Genomic DNA, 17,488 nt, shown 5'->3' on the forward strand with positions numbered 1-17,488 from the left:
CGGTGATCTGATGGAGATCGGAGTAAGTTGATCTTTGTGTTTGGGGTTTAAACATACAACGCTGTAGAAGAACTGAAGCATCATTTCAAGAAGATCTAAAGAAAAACTCTTTCTGATCTGATTTAATGAGATTTTTGTAATTTAGTGATTTTGGGAGGTGATTAAATTAATTAATTAACGCCAACAATGTTATATTTTAGACGGATGATATCAGCGTAAAAAATAGATAAGTTTACTTTAAAATCAGACAAGATGCTGTTAATTTGCATGTAAATATCGTAACAGCGTGTCTTTTGGCTAATCTTGGATTGTGGGCGGAGCTTACAATTTATCAGATTACCCAGCACTGACTGTACGATGGTCACTGTCACAGCACAGCTATTTTTTTTTTGGCATTTTTGATTTAAGTATTTCTAATAATATTCAAATTTCCATACTGGGTCACTAGAATTGTGCTAGGTCGTGTCTGCTAACCTGTAGTTATGATGTCATAATGTGACTGGTTTGTGATTGGCTAATTGTAATTTTCTTAACGAAAGGTCAGGGTGGATGTGTATACTTTATATACTGTATATGTGCAAAATCTTAAAGAATCAAATATGAAAACAAAAGAGATGAAAATTAACATTTTAGATGAATTTGGGGTTTGAATGTAAAATCAGTTTCCCCAGATAATATAAAGTCTGATACAAGGTTAGAGTTAGAGTTAAATCTTTATTATAGTTTGTTGATTTAAATTAAAATGCAGAAGTTGTGTACAGTCGTTAAGTCTGTACCCAACCTCACAAACACCCCCCCTCCCCCCCTTGTGACAGAGAGCAGGACATGGGCCCAGTAATCAGGGATTTGTGTTAATCTGTGCGCAGTGCTGCTCGGGACGCAGAGAGAGGCGACCGTCTCAGTCTCAGCACTAATCGAGGCGTCAGGGTGTTGAGTCGGAGCGGGATGAGGAAGGTCACCGTGCCGTCGCGTCTGCAGAGCTGGACTTGAACCTGCTACAAGTATTATTGCTCTAAGAGTTTCAGCGTCGCCATGGTGACGACCTAGTTGGAGGCTGAAAATAGAAAAATAGAATTAGTGAGTTTCCTTTCCCACTGCACGATTTGGGACACAGCCGGGCTGAGACTCGGGACACTGCGGGTCTCACTCGAGCGGGCAACGCACCTGTGACGGGGACTCCGTCTATCCTGGGACTGGTGCAGAAAACGGATAAAAGCACACGGACCAGGTGAGACCAGAGGGATTTCATCATCCATTTACTCTGGGGTTTATTATTGTTATTATTATTATTATTATTATTATTACTATTACTATTATGATGATGATGATGATGAAACCTGCATAAAGTAAGATGTGCAAAATGAATGAACAGAAAATAATGAAAATAAGACAACACAATAAATAACATTTTAATAACTTATGTCTGTGATTTATCTAAACATTATGTAGTTATTTAATTTAACTTTATTTATATTACATTTGGTATGAATAGGATATAATATTTACACTTATAATAATAATAATAATAATAGGATGTCATGATGTGTTCATTAATAATAACCAATTATCAGATTGTTCCTCTAAGTACGTGTTCTTGTAGCTCCATTTAATTCTGGAAAAATCCTTTTTCACGTGTGTGTGTGTGTGTGTGTGCGTGTGTTTCCGTGAATCCTGGATGAGGACCAAAGTCGAGGCCCCTTGGTGCCCCTTGAGCACTTCACACGCTCCCCCTGCATACTGAACACTGAACACCGATCGGTGCTCTCGCACACACACACACACACACACACACACACACACACACACACACACACACAGAGTTTTAATCAAGCTTTTAATGTTGACTTGAGACAAATATCGCTACTTTCAGCTGGAGAAAGAGCGCAAACAGTGTGGAGTGGAGGTCCTGGGGCGCCATCTGTACACACTGTTATACCCCAATAAACTGGGGACGGGATCATGGGCCCCGCGGGGTCAGAGCCCCTCTGTGGTTTTAATGTTATGGCTGAAATGAAAAATACTTTTATTTCTCTGAAAGTTGTGTGTCACAATGTTGTGTGCTGCAGCTAAGAAGCTAAGTTGTCAAAATAAACACACACTTTAGTCGAGACATAACATCTTTTGAACAGTTTGTTTGTGTAAAGAATGATATGTGTATGTTTTTCTCTATGTGTGTGTGTGTTGGGTGTAGCATGTCCCACTGCGAGCTGATTGAACTACAGGACCTCTCCCCCGGGGACAGGATCGAGTTAGCGCCCCCTGCAGGACCCTCGGGCCCCCGTGAGCCTCCGGAGCAACAGAGCCCACGTCCCACGGTGCGTCTGATTGGAGAAACGGTGCGTTTGGACGTTTGGTTCGGACGGGGGTTGGGTCACGACTTCCAGCCCTGCGGTCACGCACACCTGGCCTGGTGCGACCTGTGCGGAGAGTTCATCTGGGGCGTTTATAAACAGAGCCTGCGGTGCGTCAGTGAGTAACTCCTTCCCGAGATGCTTCTCTGCTCACCATGTGTGTACAGCAAGTCGAAAGACGAAAGTTACTACAGAAATGTTTTTCAGTTTCTGCATCATACGTTATTTTGAATTCTTTCGAGAGAAAGTCCTTAGGAGATGAAACCTCACTTATAGTAAGAAAAAATCCTCGAAAGGGCCCATGAGACAACTCTAAGCTTAAAGAACCCTGAGGAGAACCGTGAGTGGAAGGGTTCCTCCAGAATATCAACAGAAGAACCCGTGAGAGAACATGTTGTAGGAGTGCAGGTAGCGTTGCTGGGGAATATTACGATGTATGTGTGTGTGTGTGTGTACAGACTGCAGGTACACGTGTCACTCTCGCTGTCGGCCGCTGATCCAGCTGTACTGTGAAGCCGTACTCGGAACCTCAGGTTGCACAGAGGATGTTGAGACGGACTCGGACGTGGTAAAGGATACCTCTCTCATTTGTGTGTGTGTGTGTGTGTGCACAGAGTGTGAGGGGGGTGTAGTGATGCAGTGCCTCGAGCCCTTTCCTAGCCCCATATGCTATGTGTGGTTTTATTGCCATCGCTCAGGGCACTTGCTTTACAACCCGGATGTTGCCGTGGCAACCGCACAATACAGCAGCTGTTCGTTTTCTTGCTGAAAGCCCTACACACACACATACACACACACACACACACTTTACCCATTCATCATTACAGTAAAATATTCATTAGCGTAGGTGGAAGAGTTGTGACTCCTTCTGCAGGTTGTGATGTCTGGATAAACCGAGGACTTGGGTCACATCACAGCATGTATTCATTCCTCATCTCACTTATGTTATAGCAGCTGTAACCAGATGTTCTTAGACCATCCTCTCACTTGAACTCGAGTTACTGACACTGGAGACTCCTTCCATACATTTTACACAAACACGTTTCACCTTCCAGAAAACGTCACCAGATCGACGATTTCTTTTCTAAATCGACAGCGTTTTGGAAATGAACGTCTGTTATTTGCACGAGCACCCTCTGACCGATGGGACAGTGAGTTATGGTGAGGTAGCGAGCGTGCAGCGTCCAGTGTTGGGTGAAGGGCGAGCGAGAGTCGACAGCTGCTCAGGGGGAAGCTCATCACTATAGATCAGAGAATTAGCAGATCATAGAGCCCAGTCTTAATGCAAACGAAGCGTTCTGAGATATGACTGGCTGAGGTTAAAAAGGGGCGGGACTATGTGTCATGGTAATATACAATGTAGGAGGAGCTTAATTTATAGCCATCTGCACTCCGCACCTAAAACTGGCTAAACACACACCCATACACACATGCACACACACATTTACGGGAAAATCAGGGTAACAGTGAAAGCGAGCTTCTGAGAGAAAGTGTGTGTGTGTGTGTGTGTTAGTGAGGCACAGTGAGGTTGAGGTTGAGGATAGAGAGGTGTGTTTGATGATGTCGTGGGGGGCCAGGAGCGCGGCGAGCAGCGGATACTGCAGTCAGGATGATTCCGACTCCGAACTCGAACACTTTCTCACCACACACACTTCGTTTCCAGGGAAACCAAAGACACCTGAGGTGAGGCGAAGTTTCATTTTGTATCCATATAAATATGAATATGTAGTATATGACTGTGAATATAAATATATTTCATACAATAAACAGATTTAATGCAAGTGTCATGAATATGACTGTTTATAACGACTCCGTTCCTGTCTCGTTGTCTCATTCACTGCTCTAATGTACGACAGTCTGTATATAACAGGAATCAAATACACAAAACTTTTGACGAATTAATTATGATGTGATGTCACATAAACGACAAACAAAAGAAAAATAAACAAATGTGCATTTTTTTATAATCATGTTATATTTATTTCTATACATTAAGCAGCAAGTTTAGTTTTATAAAGCAGGTTTATTTGGTGCACACACACACACACACACACACACAGTCCCCGTTCTGCCGCAGAACTCTCCTTAACACCAGACACAGTAACATATGTGCATGTCATTAGGTGGGACTCAGATGGTTACTGGTGGTACAGGGACGAAAGGGGCGGGGCGTCTGACAATCTGAATAATAACATTAGCAGCTTGAGTAAGGGCAAAGCGAATCGTCTGTCTCACAGTCACAACACACACACACACACACTTTCACTCTTATGTCTCTTACACTACAGTATTTTATTTGTGTTCTAATTTATCTCCTGCTTTTAATTACTCAGTAATTATCGCCTGTCCTGTGTTCATTCATACACAGTGAGATCAATAAGTATTTGATCCCCCTGTGATTTTGTAAGTTCTCTTACTTAGAAATCATGGAGGTTCTACAATTTTCGGCATAGGTGCATTTCCACTGTGAGAGACAGAATCTAAAAAGAAAAACCTGGAAATCACATTGTATGATTTTTGAACAATTTATTTGTGAATTACTGTGTCAAATAAGTATTTGATCACTTGCTTATCAGCCAGATTTCTGACTCTCAAAGACCAGTTATTTTGCTTTTAAATAGTCCATATGCTTCTTACGGAGTCACTCCTTGGTTTTCCTGGCTGTGTGCTTTGGGTCATTGTCCTGTTGGAAGACCCAGCCACGACCCATCTTTAATGCTCTGACTGAGGGAAGGAGATTTTTGCCCAATATGTCACAAAACATGGCCCCGTTTATCCTCTCCTTAATACAGTGCAGTCGTCCTGTCCCCTGTGCAGAAAAACACCCCCAGAGCATGATGCTTCCAGCCCCATGCTTCACTGTAGGTATGGTATTATTGGGATGATACTCATCATTCTTTTTTCTTCGAATGGAGTTAGGACTAAAAAGTTCTACTTTGGTCTCATCTGACCACAGGACTTTCTCCCATGACTCCTCTGGATCATCCAGATGGTCCCTGGCAAACTTCAGACGGGCCTGGACATGGGCTGACTTAAGCAGGGGAACCTTCCATGCGATGCTAGATTTTAAACCATGACGTCTTAGTGTATTACTGATAGTAGCCTTGGAAACGATGGCCCCAGCTCTCTTCACAGCATTGACCAGCTCCTCCCGTGTAGTTCTGGGCGGATTCTACACCATTCTTATCATCATTGATACCCCATGTATCTACTTAGACTTTGGCTGATTGTGGGGTGCACAGGTGTCTTTATGACAGCTAACGACCTTAAATAGGTGCTACTAATTTAGAATCATGAGCAGAGTGTAGCTGGACTATTTAAAAGCAAAATAACAGGTATTTAAGGATCAGAAATCTGGCTCATAAGCAAATGATTAAATACTTACAATATTTGACACAGTAATTCACAAATAAATTGTTAAAAAATCATACAATGTGATTTCTGGATTTTTCTTTTTATTATTATTATTATTATTATTGTTGTTGTTGTTGTTGTTGGTGGTGGTGGTGGTGTTGTAGAGTAAATGTAAGACATCTAAATCTAAAACACCCAAATTCACACAGTTTACATGACCGACCAGGGTGTAGTGTGTATGAGAGATGACATCACATTTACATCTACACACTGACATCAGATCTGACTGTAAAAGCCATGAGGTGTTCAGGAACTGATCAGTGGTGCTAATCTCTCTAGATGTAGTGATTTACGAGTTTATCACACACACACACACACACACACACACACACACACACACATACAAACACAAAAACACAAACACACACACACTTCCGTCAGTGTCCCTGAAACTATTGCGGCAAGGTGGAGGTGATAAATATATTCAAGATATTGACTGAGATGGTGTGTGTGTGTGTGTGTGTGTGTGTGTGTGTGTAGGACACCGTGGTGGACTGGAGGAGCCAGCCACAGCTTTCCAACACAGAACTCCAACACAAAGTTAAAGAATACAACGCTCAGATCAACAGCAACCTCTACATGAGTCTGGTGAGAGAAATATATTTAAGTAAACGTTCAATAAAATGTCCAATCAAATGTTAAATAAAATGTCCAATCAAATGTTATATAAAATGTCCAATCAATCATGGCAGTCAAATGTCCAATTAAATAAACAGAATCAGAGTTAATATATTTATATAAGTGAATATTTTTGTGTTTGAGTTTCTGTATTTGTGTAAACACATTTCCATGAAGGTTTTTATAATGATGTAACATGTAACATCTCCTCCTGGGGTGCGTCCTCTCAGAACCGGGACGGCACGTATACAGGCTTCATTAAGGTCCAGTTCCAGCTGGCTCGGCCCGTCTCTCTTCCTCTGGCTCAGAGTCTGTACTCTCCCTCCTCATCTTCCTCTTCCTCTTCATCTTCCTGCTCCTCCTTTTCTTCCTTGCCCCCGCACGGCCTCTGCACGTCATTCTACCTGCCCCGAGACACGGCGAAGCAGCTGCACGTGGGTTCACGCACTCGGGCCCGAGAGGTGATCGAGGCTCTGCTCAACAAATTCACGGTGGTGGACAATCCGGCCAAATTCGCTCTGTTCGAACGCAGCGAGAGGAACGACCAGGGTAAAGAACACAGCCATCTTCCCATTTCCGCATCAGTCTAATTAATAATGTGATAATAAATGATGTCATCTAGTGTAGAGACCCATGTATAAAGGTAATCTCTCTCTCTCTCTCTCTCTCTCTCTCTCTACCTAACAGTGTACATGAGGAAGTTACATGATGACGAGCATCCACTCTTCCTGCGTCTGTGTGCGGGCCCCAGCGAGAAGGCGCTCAGCTTCATACTCAGAGAGAACGAGACAGGAGAGGTGAATGTAAGTGCACATGATAAACTAAAACACACACACACACACACACACACACACACACATACACACATATATATTAGAATAAGAATCAAATTTATTCTCTTACAAGGAAACAAAAACACAATCTAGAAGAGCAAGCATAGATAAATATAGAAGTCAGCATAAATTAAATCTAATCCAAGTCCAATTCAATCTAATTCAACTTCAACCCGAGCACAGACTTACAGTACTACAGCATGTCTAATTCAAGCAATCACACATTCCAGTCCATGTACAGAGCCAATGCACCGAGACACTATACCTGGATTAAATCAAAATCCAATCCGAGCAAAGTCATACTAATTCATGTACAGGCAGAGAGTCCGATCCAAGCACAGACATGTTAAAAACAGTAAAGTCTAGGTCTAATAAAAGCTAGTATAGAGTTTGATTCAGGCATCCAGTCCAATCCAGGTGTTCACTTCAATCCAAGAGCTGAGCTTTTGAACTGGGGCCAAATCATAGAGTTGCTAAAGCAGGTCCAGTCCACAAGCAGGGTCTGATCCGAGCAGAGTCTGTTATGACTGTGAGACAGAGCGTTGTTCTTCTTCTGTGCAGTGGGATGCGTTCAGTCTGCCTGAGCTCAGTAACTTCCTGCGGATCCTGCAGAGGGAGGAGGAGGAGCATGTTCGGCAGATCGTCCAGCGCTACTCACTAGCACGGGCCAAGCTGAGGGAGGCGCTGGGGAGCTTCAGCACGCCAGGATGAGAGGATGGACACTGCTGAGGACTGCTGAGGACTTACATACACATACACACACTGCTGAAAACACATACACACACTGCTGAGAACACACACACACACACACACTGCTGAGAACAGGAGTCTGACCATCTCTGTGAGACAACTGCGGGATGCTGCAGGACAAGCTCAGGGTCTCTCTCTCTCTCTCTCTCTCTCTCTCTCTCTCTCTCACACACACACACAGAACTAACAGATGTAGAATTAACACATTTATTTTTTGCCTGCACACTGTCAGAGCTGACCTCTCATTACGCTTCCTACTCGATATGAAGATGTACTACAGTGTGACAGTAAAATTGATCTTGCCCATTCTGGTCTGTCTCCACAGAGAGCACCTCTATAAAACTGGGGACACATCCAGGTCTTGGGTGATGTCCATGATGACATGATGTCATCGATAAATGAGAACGAAACCTCATGAAAATTTCGAAACGAAATTCATGTCACCGTTTGTGCAATATGGAAGCGGCCATCATGGTCAAACAGGATTGCAGTAATTTTTTCTAGATCTAGCTAGACATGACGCTGTCCGCTCAGGCCCCGCCCCTCTCAGGATCATATCAGAAATCTGGAAAAGACGTAGATGAGGAGTGATATCTTTAATATTTAAAACATTTGGATCCACTGATCCAACTGGGTTAAAGTAGAGCATTGCAGAAATTAGGAAGAACTTTTTATTATTATTATTATTATTATTATTATTATTATTATTATTATTATTATATTAATCATAATTAATATAATTGTTTTATTTTGCACTGTCTGCACATGTTGTTCTGGGAAAATTGAAACAACGTCTTGGGAACTTGTTTAATTGTAATAAGACTTATTTATTCTGGAATTAATGTTATGCTGAAATAATATGAAAATTGAAATTTATTAAATATTTTCTGAGAAAGCTCAGGGTGGTGTGTGTTATTATTACTGTGATGTTATTATGTGTGAACGTACAGCAAAGAGGTTGTGTTGTATGTGTATACTGTTTAGTACAGAAATATTAGGAATAGGTAATATGAATAGTCAATTTATGGTATTTCTATATGTACTTTATGTATTTCTGTACAGGCCAAAAGTTTGCGTACCCCTAACCATCACACCCATATGTGCTTGTTGTAGCTGTCCGTTCCATATTTATTGCTATACTAAGCTCCACTCTTATCTGGGGCGGCTTTCCTCTAGCCGTGGGAGCGTGTCGTGGTTATGTAGATTTGTTTTCATTCACACATTCTCCAGGAGCATTGGTGAGATCAGGCGCTGATGTCTGGATGTCGAGAACCCTCCAGTTCATCCCACAGGCGAGGATCAGTGTGGATGATTAAGTCAGAGCTCTGTGCAGGCTCGTTAAGGTCTTCCATTCCAACCACGGAGGTCTTCACACAGCTGGCTTTGCGGGTCTCACAGAGGCGTCATCATGCTAGATAAGGGTTTGGTTAGTTCCTCTTTGTTTTAGTGAAGCGGAACTGTAAGGCTACAGCACACAGAGACATTTTATACATTTGTGCGTTTTAAAGTCTGGAGGAAAAACCTCATATGGGTTTGCTGGTCCGTGGTGCACATTCTTTTGGGTGTAGAGTGTGCTTACGAGGTGGTGTCCACTCTGGACAGGGTGCCAATTCATTGCAGGGCACACACACACACTTGTTGACACACTACGGGCAATTTGGAAACGCCGGTTAACCTAATCTACAATTCTTCGTCCTGTGGGAGGAAACGGGGTACCCGGAGTCGACCCACCAAGCACTCCACACACTCCACACACACAGACCTGGAGGGTAACTCAAACCTGCACCCTGGAGGTGCTAACCACATGACATGTCTATTAAAAATAAATAAATAGGGCTTTGACGATTCCCTTTCAATAGTGAAGTGTCCCATACAGAGAGTCACACTTCAGGAAAAGAAAAAAATAGTATTATGTACATTATATTAATATAATATTAATAATATTATCATAATGTTGATATGATATTATCATACATATCAATATAGAACTTATAGCAATAACATTTGTATTAAAAAATGTACACAAGTTTTTTCTTTTCTTGAAGTGTCTATTCATTCTTTGGCTGACTGTACCATTTAAATAATTTACAAATATTTATATAAAACTTGTGAGAAACATGTTATATACTATTTCTGTTTTAATATATGTATTTTTATTATTATTATTTTTTAAATATATAAATTTTCCTTGACTTTGAATCACAGCTTCCGCGACTTTTATTACATCAAATACGTCACTTCCGGTTGTTTCAGGCTTTCCGCCGTTGCTTTTGTCCCCCTTCAGGTTGTATCTGCTTCACTCCAGCTCAGTCAGGTTAGTATTAATTTATACCTTTACATGTTTTTTCCACATTTAAAAGACAAATATTTCCCTCTTCAGCTCGGATTTTCTCCAGAAAGTGTGACTACGTGTCACTGAAATCATACCTAGCGTGTTTTTTAAATAATAATCCTATAATATTCATGTTATTTATATATGAATCATCAGCTAGCAAAGCTAACCTGAGTAACAGTTAACAGGAACTCGGGCTCTGGTTTAATTAATCTCAATAAACTCCGGTTAAATCACTTACTTTTTAAAAAACAGTATGATCGTAATATAATAAATAGAATGCTTGTTTTTTGTGGACTTATGGAGACATTTTCGTGTCTAAAGCGTGGGCTAGCTCCATGCTAACTGTCTGATCTGATTTAGACTTAGCCTGAGCTCTAAACCTTGAGCGCTATCACAGAGCATGCGTAGTGTTATCGGGTTTTTTCCTCGTGTGACGTCATGATTAATGTTAAATCCCCGAGTTACGGCCCCACATTAACACCCAGACTGAGTTACAGCATTAGTGTATCTGGTTAATTATCAACCGGTCTCGACACCTGTGCAATTCTGAAACTGTGATTATCTGTTAGCACACCTGAGCTGATGTTACACTCAATCCACCTGCTGTGACGTCACAATGAATAAAGAGGGCGTGGCTTATTTGATTGACAAGCTGTCAGAGATCATCTTCAATTTGTACAAATAAAAGAGAGGTTTTGTTTGTACATTGGTCAGAATTTGCTCTTTTAATGAGATCATTATGTATCATACACTGGAGGACCAGAGACCAGTCTCCGAAAGCAACACATGGACAGAATTTACTGAATCTTCTGCAGTTCAATAGATCTCTACCTTAAGTTTAATCTGCACCATCAGTGAAATCTTAATGTGGAGTAAAAGTGATGTTACGAACAGTTATGTGTGGGATTTAATAATCCACTTTAAAATAATCTACTAATGCGCTACTGTCTCAATGTAAACAAACACCTGCACCAATAGATATTAATTAGAAAAGATAAAGTGAATATTTTTACTGGGATTAGTTCATATTTTCACTTTGGCTGAAATAATAGCGCTGAAGTGGTATAAGTGAATTTTAACACGCTGGAGTGGTTTTAAGACAAAACTTCAGCTTTATCCTTTTATCTACTTTTTCCATTTCTCATCTGTGATTCACTCTCCGATTACCGAACAGGGAGTGTATTTGTCTGAGCACCAAAGAAGGACAACTTAGTGTAAACAAGGCGTAAGATACTCAACCTTACAGAATGGGATTTCTTTGTATTAATAAGTTAGACAGAGAGTTCTGCTGTACTGAAAGACACACAGACATGTACGTGGGCTTCAATCTCAAATCATAATATCACTGATTACATTAAAGATAAGAAGATTATTTTTAGCTTTCAACTATTTCTGTAAAATCTTTGTTTGAAAAACCTGTGCTAGTTATTATCATAATGCCAGTGTTTATGCCCAATTTACAGCCATGAAAAACAATAAATAAATAATTACTGTTAAAGTATTTTGACTGATGAAGTCGCGTCGTAAAAATTATGAACTGTACAATAAAATTTAGATTAAAGCTCTGGGGGGAGTGGTTTGTAGGAAGAAACCCCGCCCCTGCTGCTAAATCTCATCCAAGCAGGTTGTTAAAACGAACCGTGTTTTACTCAAGTTTGGTGTATGTCTGTGTGTGCAGCATTGCGTCACCGCTGAGTGAGCCCTGGCTGAGAAGATAATGTCCCGCGGTTGAAGATGGGTGGCAGCGGCTCCAAAGGTAGAAGTTACTGGCCGTTTTCCGGCTCCAGCGGCGGCGATGAGGCCAAAGAGGGAGGAGGAGAGCAGGTGCTGGCCAGAGCGCGCAACTTCCCCAACGGTACACCGTTCGTGTTTACCAGGAGGAGGTAAATATAGCCGTGTAAACACACACACAGGAATCAGCACCAGTCTGTTAAACACAGCTCAGCTCCTAAAATAGAGATCAGATCAGATCCTGATACTCTTAACACCTGCAGCTGTTTACAGGAACAGTGTGTGTGTGAGGTGAGTGCGTGTGAGGGACGAATTATTCTCACAATCCAAGTCAAGTCAAATTTATTTATAGAGCACAGGTTTAACACAACCGTAGTTGATCCAAAGTGCTTTACAATAGAAATAAACAGCAAAAAATAAATAAAACAAATATAAAAGGAATTAAAAGGAAAATTCACAAAACACAAATTTATTATGCAAAATACATGCACAACATCACCCAAACGCTAATGAGTAAAAATGTGTCTTTAAGCTTGATTTAAAAACGTCCAATGATGTAGAAGCTCTGATATGCAGTGGTAAACTGTTCCAGAGTTTTGGGGCAACTACTGAAAAGGCTCGATCACCAGGGGGGACGGATAATAGTAGCTGATCATTAGATCTTAAAGACCTAGAAGCTACATAGGGTGTGATAACCTTGGTGTATGTGTGTGTGTGTATATATATATATTAGGGATGCACCGAAATTTCGGCCCAGAATTTTCATTTCGGTGCATCCCTAATATCTATATATAGAGAGAGATTTTTGTCACTACAGTGCCAGGATGAGCACCGTCCTCTCATCATCTCCTTTTCTCATGTTTTGATCCACATCCTCACAATGTCTGGTTTCTGATATTTCTTAACATATCTATCTATCTCTCTTATTAAAGTGTGTGTGTGTGCGCGTGCTTCTCTTTGTAAAGCTCGATGTACTTTGACGAAGACGGAGACTTGGCTCACGAGTTCTACGAGGAGATGGTGGTGACAAAGAACGGACGCAAGAGAGCCAAGCTGAAGAGGATCTACAAGAACCTCATACCTCAGGTGTGTGTGTGTGTGTTTCTTACTCATCTTTCTTTAGTCTCTTTTACTGTCTATTTTTTCCATCTCGCTTCTTTTTCTTCTTTTTAAAAAAGTTTATGTAAAATTTTTCATCTTTTTTAAAAAATTTTTTAGTAAAAACTGATTAAATCAACACCCTTCTCCCCCCTTTCTCTCTCTGTAGGGAATTATAAAGCTGGATCATCCTCGTCTCCATGTAGATTTTCCTGTCGTTATATGTGAGGTTTGATGAAGGATGAACTCTGATCCCCCACAACCGTGTGTGTGTGTGTGTGTGTGTTAGAGAGAGAGTTAGAGAGTCACATGCATGAACTGTGATCACTGATGTGGGTTGATGCTTTAGTACCTCTTTTTGCTCCGTGTGTTTTTTTTTTTTTTTTATGGTTATGGAAGTTCTAGAGCTCACACCTGTAACATTGCGCTGCTCTAGAACCCTGAATCTTACGGTTCTAGAATTATTATAAATGTCCTCTTTGAGCCGTTCTAGAATAGAACACTATCTGTGAGGCTGTGGAACCCGAGGGGATGTGTGTTCGTGTGTGCGCGCACGCGTGTGTCGCACGTCCTCACAATCCACCCGCGGCTCGCAGGGACACGAGGCGCGCAGCCACCCTGCTCTGATTGGCAGGTTAATATTTTTTTTAATCATTATTACTCTGTGATTTGATTGGGTAGCTGTACAGAACACTCACTGTGACCACGCCCACTTCACTTCTGTAGCGAGGAATTTGTCACTGTTAATTTATTACAATCAGATTGCTTTGTTTGTGTTTTTGTTTTTTTAAAGAAATAACACCTATAAATGCATAAGGCTGTGTGTCTTTCTTGTGTGTATTGTGTGTCTTTATTGTGCACGCTTCAAATCTCAACAGCATGGTGTCACCACAAGAGGGCCCTCTGGATATCCCTGTGGAACAATTTGTAGTATATGTACTTAAACACGTGCACACGCACAATTTGATTATTAATCCAGTGGTGCTGAAAGTATAACAAAAATAACTAGAGCTGTAGTACTCTGTTCACTCTTTAATTTAATTTTAATTTTCTTCTTTCAGTACTCTTTCCCTTTAGTGCCCCCCCCCCCCCCCCCCTTGTCCCCCTCCATCTCCACATATTCACTTTTATCACTCCATCCAGCTGGGCCTGATCGAGCCCGATCTTCTCATCCTCACACTGGCGAGCTACTGGGACATAAATCTTTCTGACAGATCTCCAGAAGCCTTTGAATGATTTTATGCTCAAACACATCTGGACAAACTCACTCCCATTATTAATAAGATATGTACAGTACGTCTAATGGCGTTTAAGTCAAACCGGGACTTTTTATTGTGCAGAATAACAGAACACAGTTCTGAAAGTAAAAACTCCCTTTATGTCTCTATATAATAACCAGACATACAAACACACACATTGTACTTTTTATTTTTAAATAATTTAGAATTATATTCAGTGTGTTGCTTGAATCATTTAGATTTTCCAGAGAGGAAGAAACTCCCTTTATGTCTCTATATAATCCCCTGATACACTAATGCACTTATCCCAGTGTTTCACTAGTGCTTGGACACCATCAAGGTAGAGAGTTTTCTCAGTATGCTGAAACTATGATCAAACCACTGTCTGAAACATCGGCCCCTCAGGAACTCCTTTAAGGGCCCAAACATGCGGAAATGGCTTGGACTGAGGTCAGGACTGTACGGAGGACATCCCAATAACTTCAGCCGAGTTTCTATAATGTACGAATGGTGTTGGTGAATGAGTGTGTGATGTCAAAATGTCAATCGCTTTGACCCCTTTATTCACCAGACATTACATGTGTCCCGCCTTGACTTGAACGCCTCTCATGTGTGTAGTCAAGCATTAAAAAGTAATGATGAAATTATGATAAAAAATGTATTGACAATGAGGGATAGTGAAATGTGAGTCACAACGTCAGTGGATCAAAACCTTTTCAAAAATTTTCTCAAATGTTCTCTGACCGCGAGAAAATGTGAGGTGTAATATTACATCATTCAAATTAAATAATAATACGATAAAACCCCCGGAGCGTACTGTACAGGTCTGGGCTTGATGAGAAAAGACGGGACAGGTACGTTAAAGGTGCGTATGTGTGTGCGTGTGTGTGGTGTTCATAAACATTTCTCCATAGAGTGTTATGCTGCATTTCTGCTTCGCAGCACTGTTTATCAGAGCATTTCCTCAATTTTCTTCTCTAATAACTTCCTGTTAAAGTCTGAATTGTGTCACGTCCCATAGAGTGTGCATACTTTTAACATAACCACTCGAGCAAATAAAGCTGTGAAGAAGAAGAAAATTACTAAACCATGGAGTAAAGTATAAAGCGGTGTGACTGAGGTGGTGTGTTGTGAGCTTCGTGGTTTGAGGAAACACATTGTCCAGACACGTCCCAGTCCACACCTATGAACTGGCCGGTTAAGACAGAGCTCTTCCAGCTTCTCACCGTTCACTGGAACTCATGAGGCGAGGCGTGGCTGCGTGGGCGCACATGTCGAACTCAACATGTTGTTTTTCTCCTACTGCGTAAGTGCTGCATGAACACCATGCAGATGCTGTTGAGCAGATTTCACACCACAACCTATAGATAGTTTTACAGAAAAGTGTTTGTGCTTTCAGGAGAAGATTTGATGGGATACAATTTAGCCAAAACTCTAAGGTTAGAGTGCGGAGGTGACAGGTGTGTCAAGGGTCAGCAGTGAGAGACGTCTTGTTAACATGACACTATTAGGATCCAGGACACTTTCGTGACTTTTACAAGTAGGAATAGGAAAATTCTAACAGCCTAAATAACTAGAGATGTTCTTCAAGATCAGAATCGGGTTTTATTCACCAAGTATGTTGACACACACACAAGGAATTTGGTTCTGGCGCTTTGTATCTCTTTGAGTACAGACTAACATAAAAAGCACTGTACGAAAACAGTATACACAGTGATTACACAATATTCAAATTTACAAATTAAATACTTTAGTGTTGGTACCTTTAATCAATGTGAACGGGCTGAAGAGTGAACCTTGCAGCACTCCCGCATTAACTCCATCATTCATACAAATAAAGATAACGTTAACAGACAGTGCTTTGGGACATGTGTGTCTTTTCACCTGCTGGAGGATTCTTCAGTCCTAAATGAAACGAGAGAAGTCATTAGATTGTCTTGATGAGCACGGGGGCACCTCAAACACGTATCCAGTGTTTATCTTCCCTCAAAAAACTCTGTAATCATTTGTAAAAATAAAATAACGACTGAAATATTTATTCAGTTAAAACTATTTTCCTAATGTGGCAAATCAATCTCTAAAATAAATGTGTTAAAATTATCATCATTCTAATAACAGGAAGTCTCATTATAATATTTGAGTCGAAAGCAAAGCTGATGCATGGATCTGAGAACATTCTGTACATTCACATCACCAGCCTTTTTATTTATTTTTTGATCCACATGAATCTGGAATATTGGGCGACAGATACTCCTCACCCTAGGGATACTGTGTATTCTTTGTTTCTGTGGCAGTTATTTAGGGGGGCATTTCTAGATTGATGCCCGATTCATCATTCACACACTACGGGCAATTTGGAAACGGGAGTTAGCGTAATCAGGTTATTGGACTGTCTATACCGCTTTATCCTGTATAAATTGTCGCAGGGGGGCCAGGCGCCTATCGCAGGGCACACACACATGCACAAACTATGGCTAATTAGACGTTAGAGAACAGGCAAACTCCATGCACGCAGACCCCGAAGAGGGAAATTGAACCCATAACCTGGAGGTGCTATGCACTATGCCACTGTGGTAAACTGGAGAGAAATCCCATGATTTTTTTAGACTTTATTCAATTAAACTTTCAGATTCATGCGCTGCTGCAAGTCGTGCACATTTTGAAACAGAAATGTAACTGGAAATGAAAATTTATTTCTTCAACCTTCTTTACCTTATCAAAGAGCGTTTTATGCGTCTTAATTCATGCACAGCTAAAAATCTTAGAGGATTGAAACACTCAGAGACGCTGGATCCGTGGTTAAAGGATTGACTGTGTGAAGGGAGAATTAACTCACACACTGTATACAGATGATCTGTTTTAGATTATTTAAATAATATTGACTTAAAATCCCTTCCAGTGCTCAGGAGCCAATAACATCCTCTATAACTCCTTATTTCTTTCATGTTTCATACACACACTTCAGTTATTTCTCTCTAATAGAATCAAATGTTCTGGTCCAACTTCAGTCATCATTTGTGGCATGAGGAGTGTGTGTGTGTGTGTGTGTCTTTGCATGTACACGGTTCCTGTTCTGTACTTTAATTTTGACTAAATGTCCTTGAACCTTTCACTTTTCTG

At 41.0% G+C, this 17,488-nt stretch overlaps 2 protein-coding genes across 4 annotated transcripts; both read left to right on the forward strand.

The window, feature by feature from the left end:
• Positions 1-878: 878 nt before the first annotated feature.
• rassf1 (Ras association domain family member 1) lies at positions 879-8,665 on the forward strand. Of its 3 annotated transcripts, XM_053484087.1 has the most exons (7): positions 879-1,228; positions 2,192-2,469; positions 2,810-2,919; positions 6,246-6,353; positions 6,614-6,932; positions 7,071-7,186; positions 7,778-8,665. In XM_053484087.1, exons 2-7 carry the CDS (start codon positions 2,193-2,195, stop codon positions 7,925-7,927), a joined length of 1,080 nt encoding a protein of 359 aa, XP_053340062.1. In that variant the 5' UTR covers positions 879-1,228; position 2,192; the 3' UTR covers positions 7,928-8,665. The 3 variants fall into 3 exon arrangements, with proteins under 3 accessions (XP_053340062.1, XP_053340061.1, XP_053340063.1); XM_053484086.1 differs by lacking the exon at positions 879-1,228 and having other exon boundaries at positions 1,790-2,469; XM_053484088.1 differs by lacking the exons at positions 879-1,228; positions 2,192-2,469 and adding an exon at positions 3,865-4,034 and having other exon boundaries at positions 2,835-2,919.
• Positions 8,666-10,163: 1,498 nt separating this feature from the next.
• tusc2b (tumor suppressor 2, mitochondrial calcium regulator b) lies at positions 10,164-13,957 on the forward strand. Its single transcript, XM_053484093.1, has 4 exons — positions 10,164-10,280; positions 11,980-12,184; positions 12,998-13,118; positions 13,300-13,957. The coding sequence occupies exons 2-4, from the start codon at positions 12,036-12,038 to the stop codon at positions 13,363-13,365; spliced, it is 336 nt and encodes a 111-aa protein (XP_053340068.1). The 5' UTR covers positions 10,164-10,280; positions 11,980-12,035; the 3' UTR covers positions 13,366-13,957.
• Positions 13,958-17,488: the final 3,531 nt, after the last annotated feature.

The sequence above is a fragment of the Clarias gariepinus genome, chromosome 23, assembly GCF_024256425.1.
Source record: "Clarias gariepinus isolate MV-2021 ecotype Netherlands chromosome 23, CGAR_prim_01v2, whole genome shotgun sequence".
In the NCBI taxonomy this organism is placed as follows: domain Eukaryota; kingdom Metazoa; phylum Chordata; class Actinopteri; order Siluriformes; family Clariidae; genus Clarias; species Clarias gariepinus.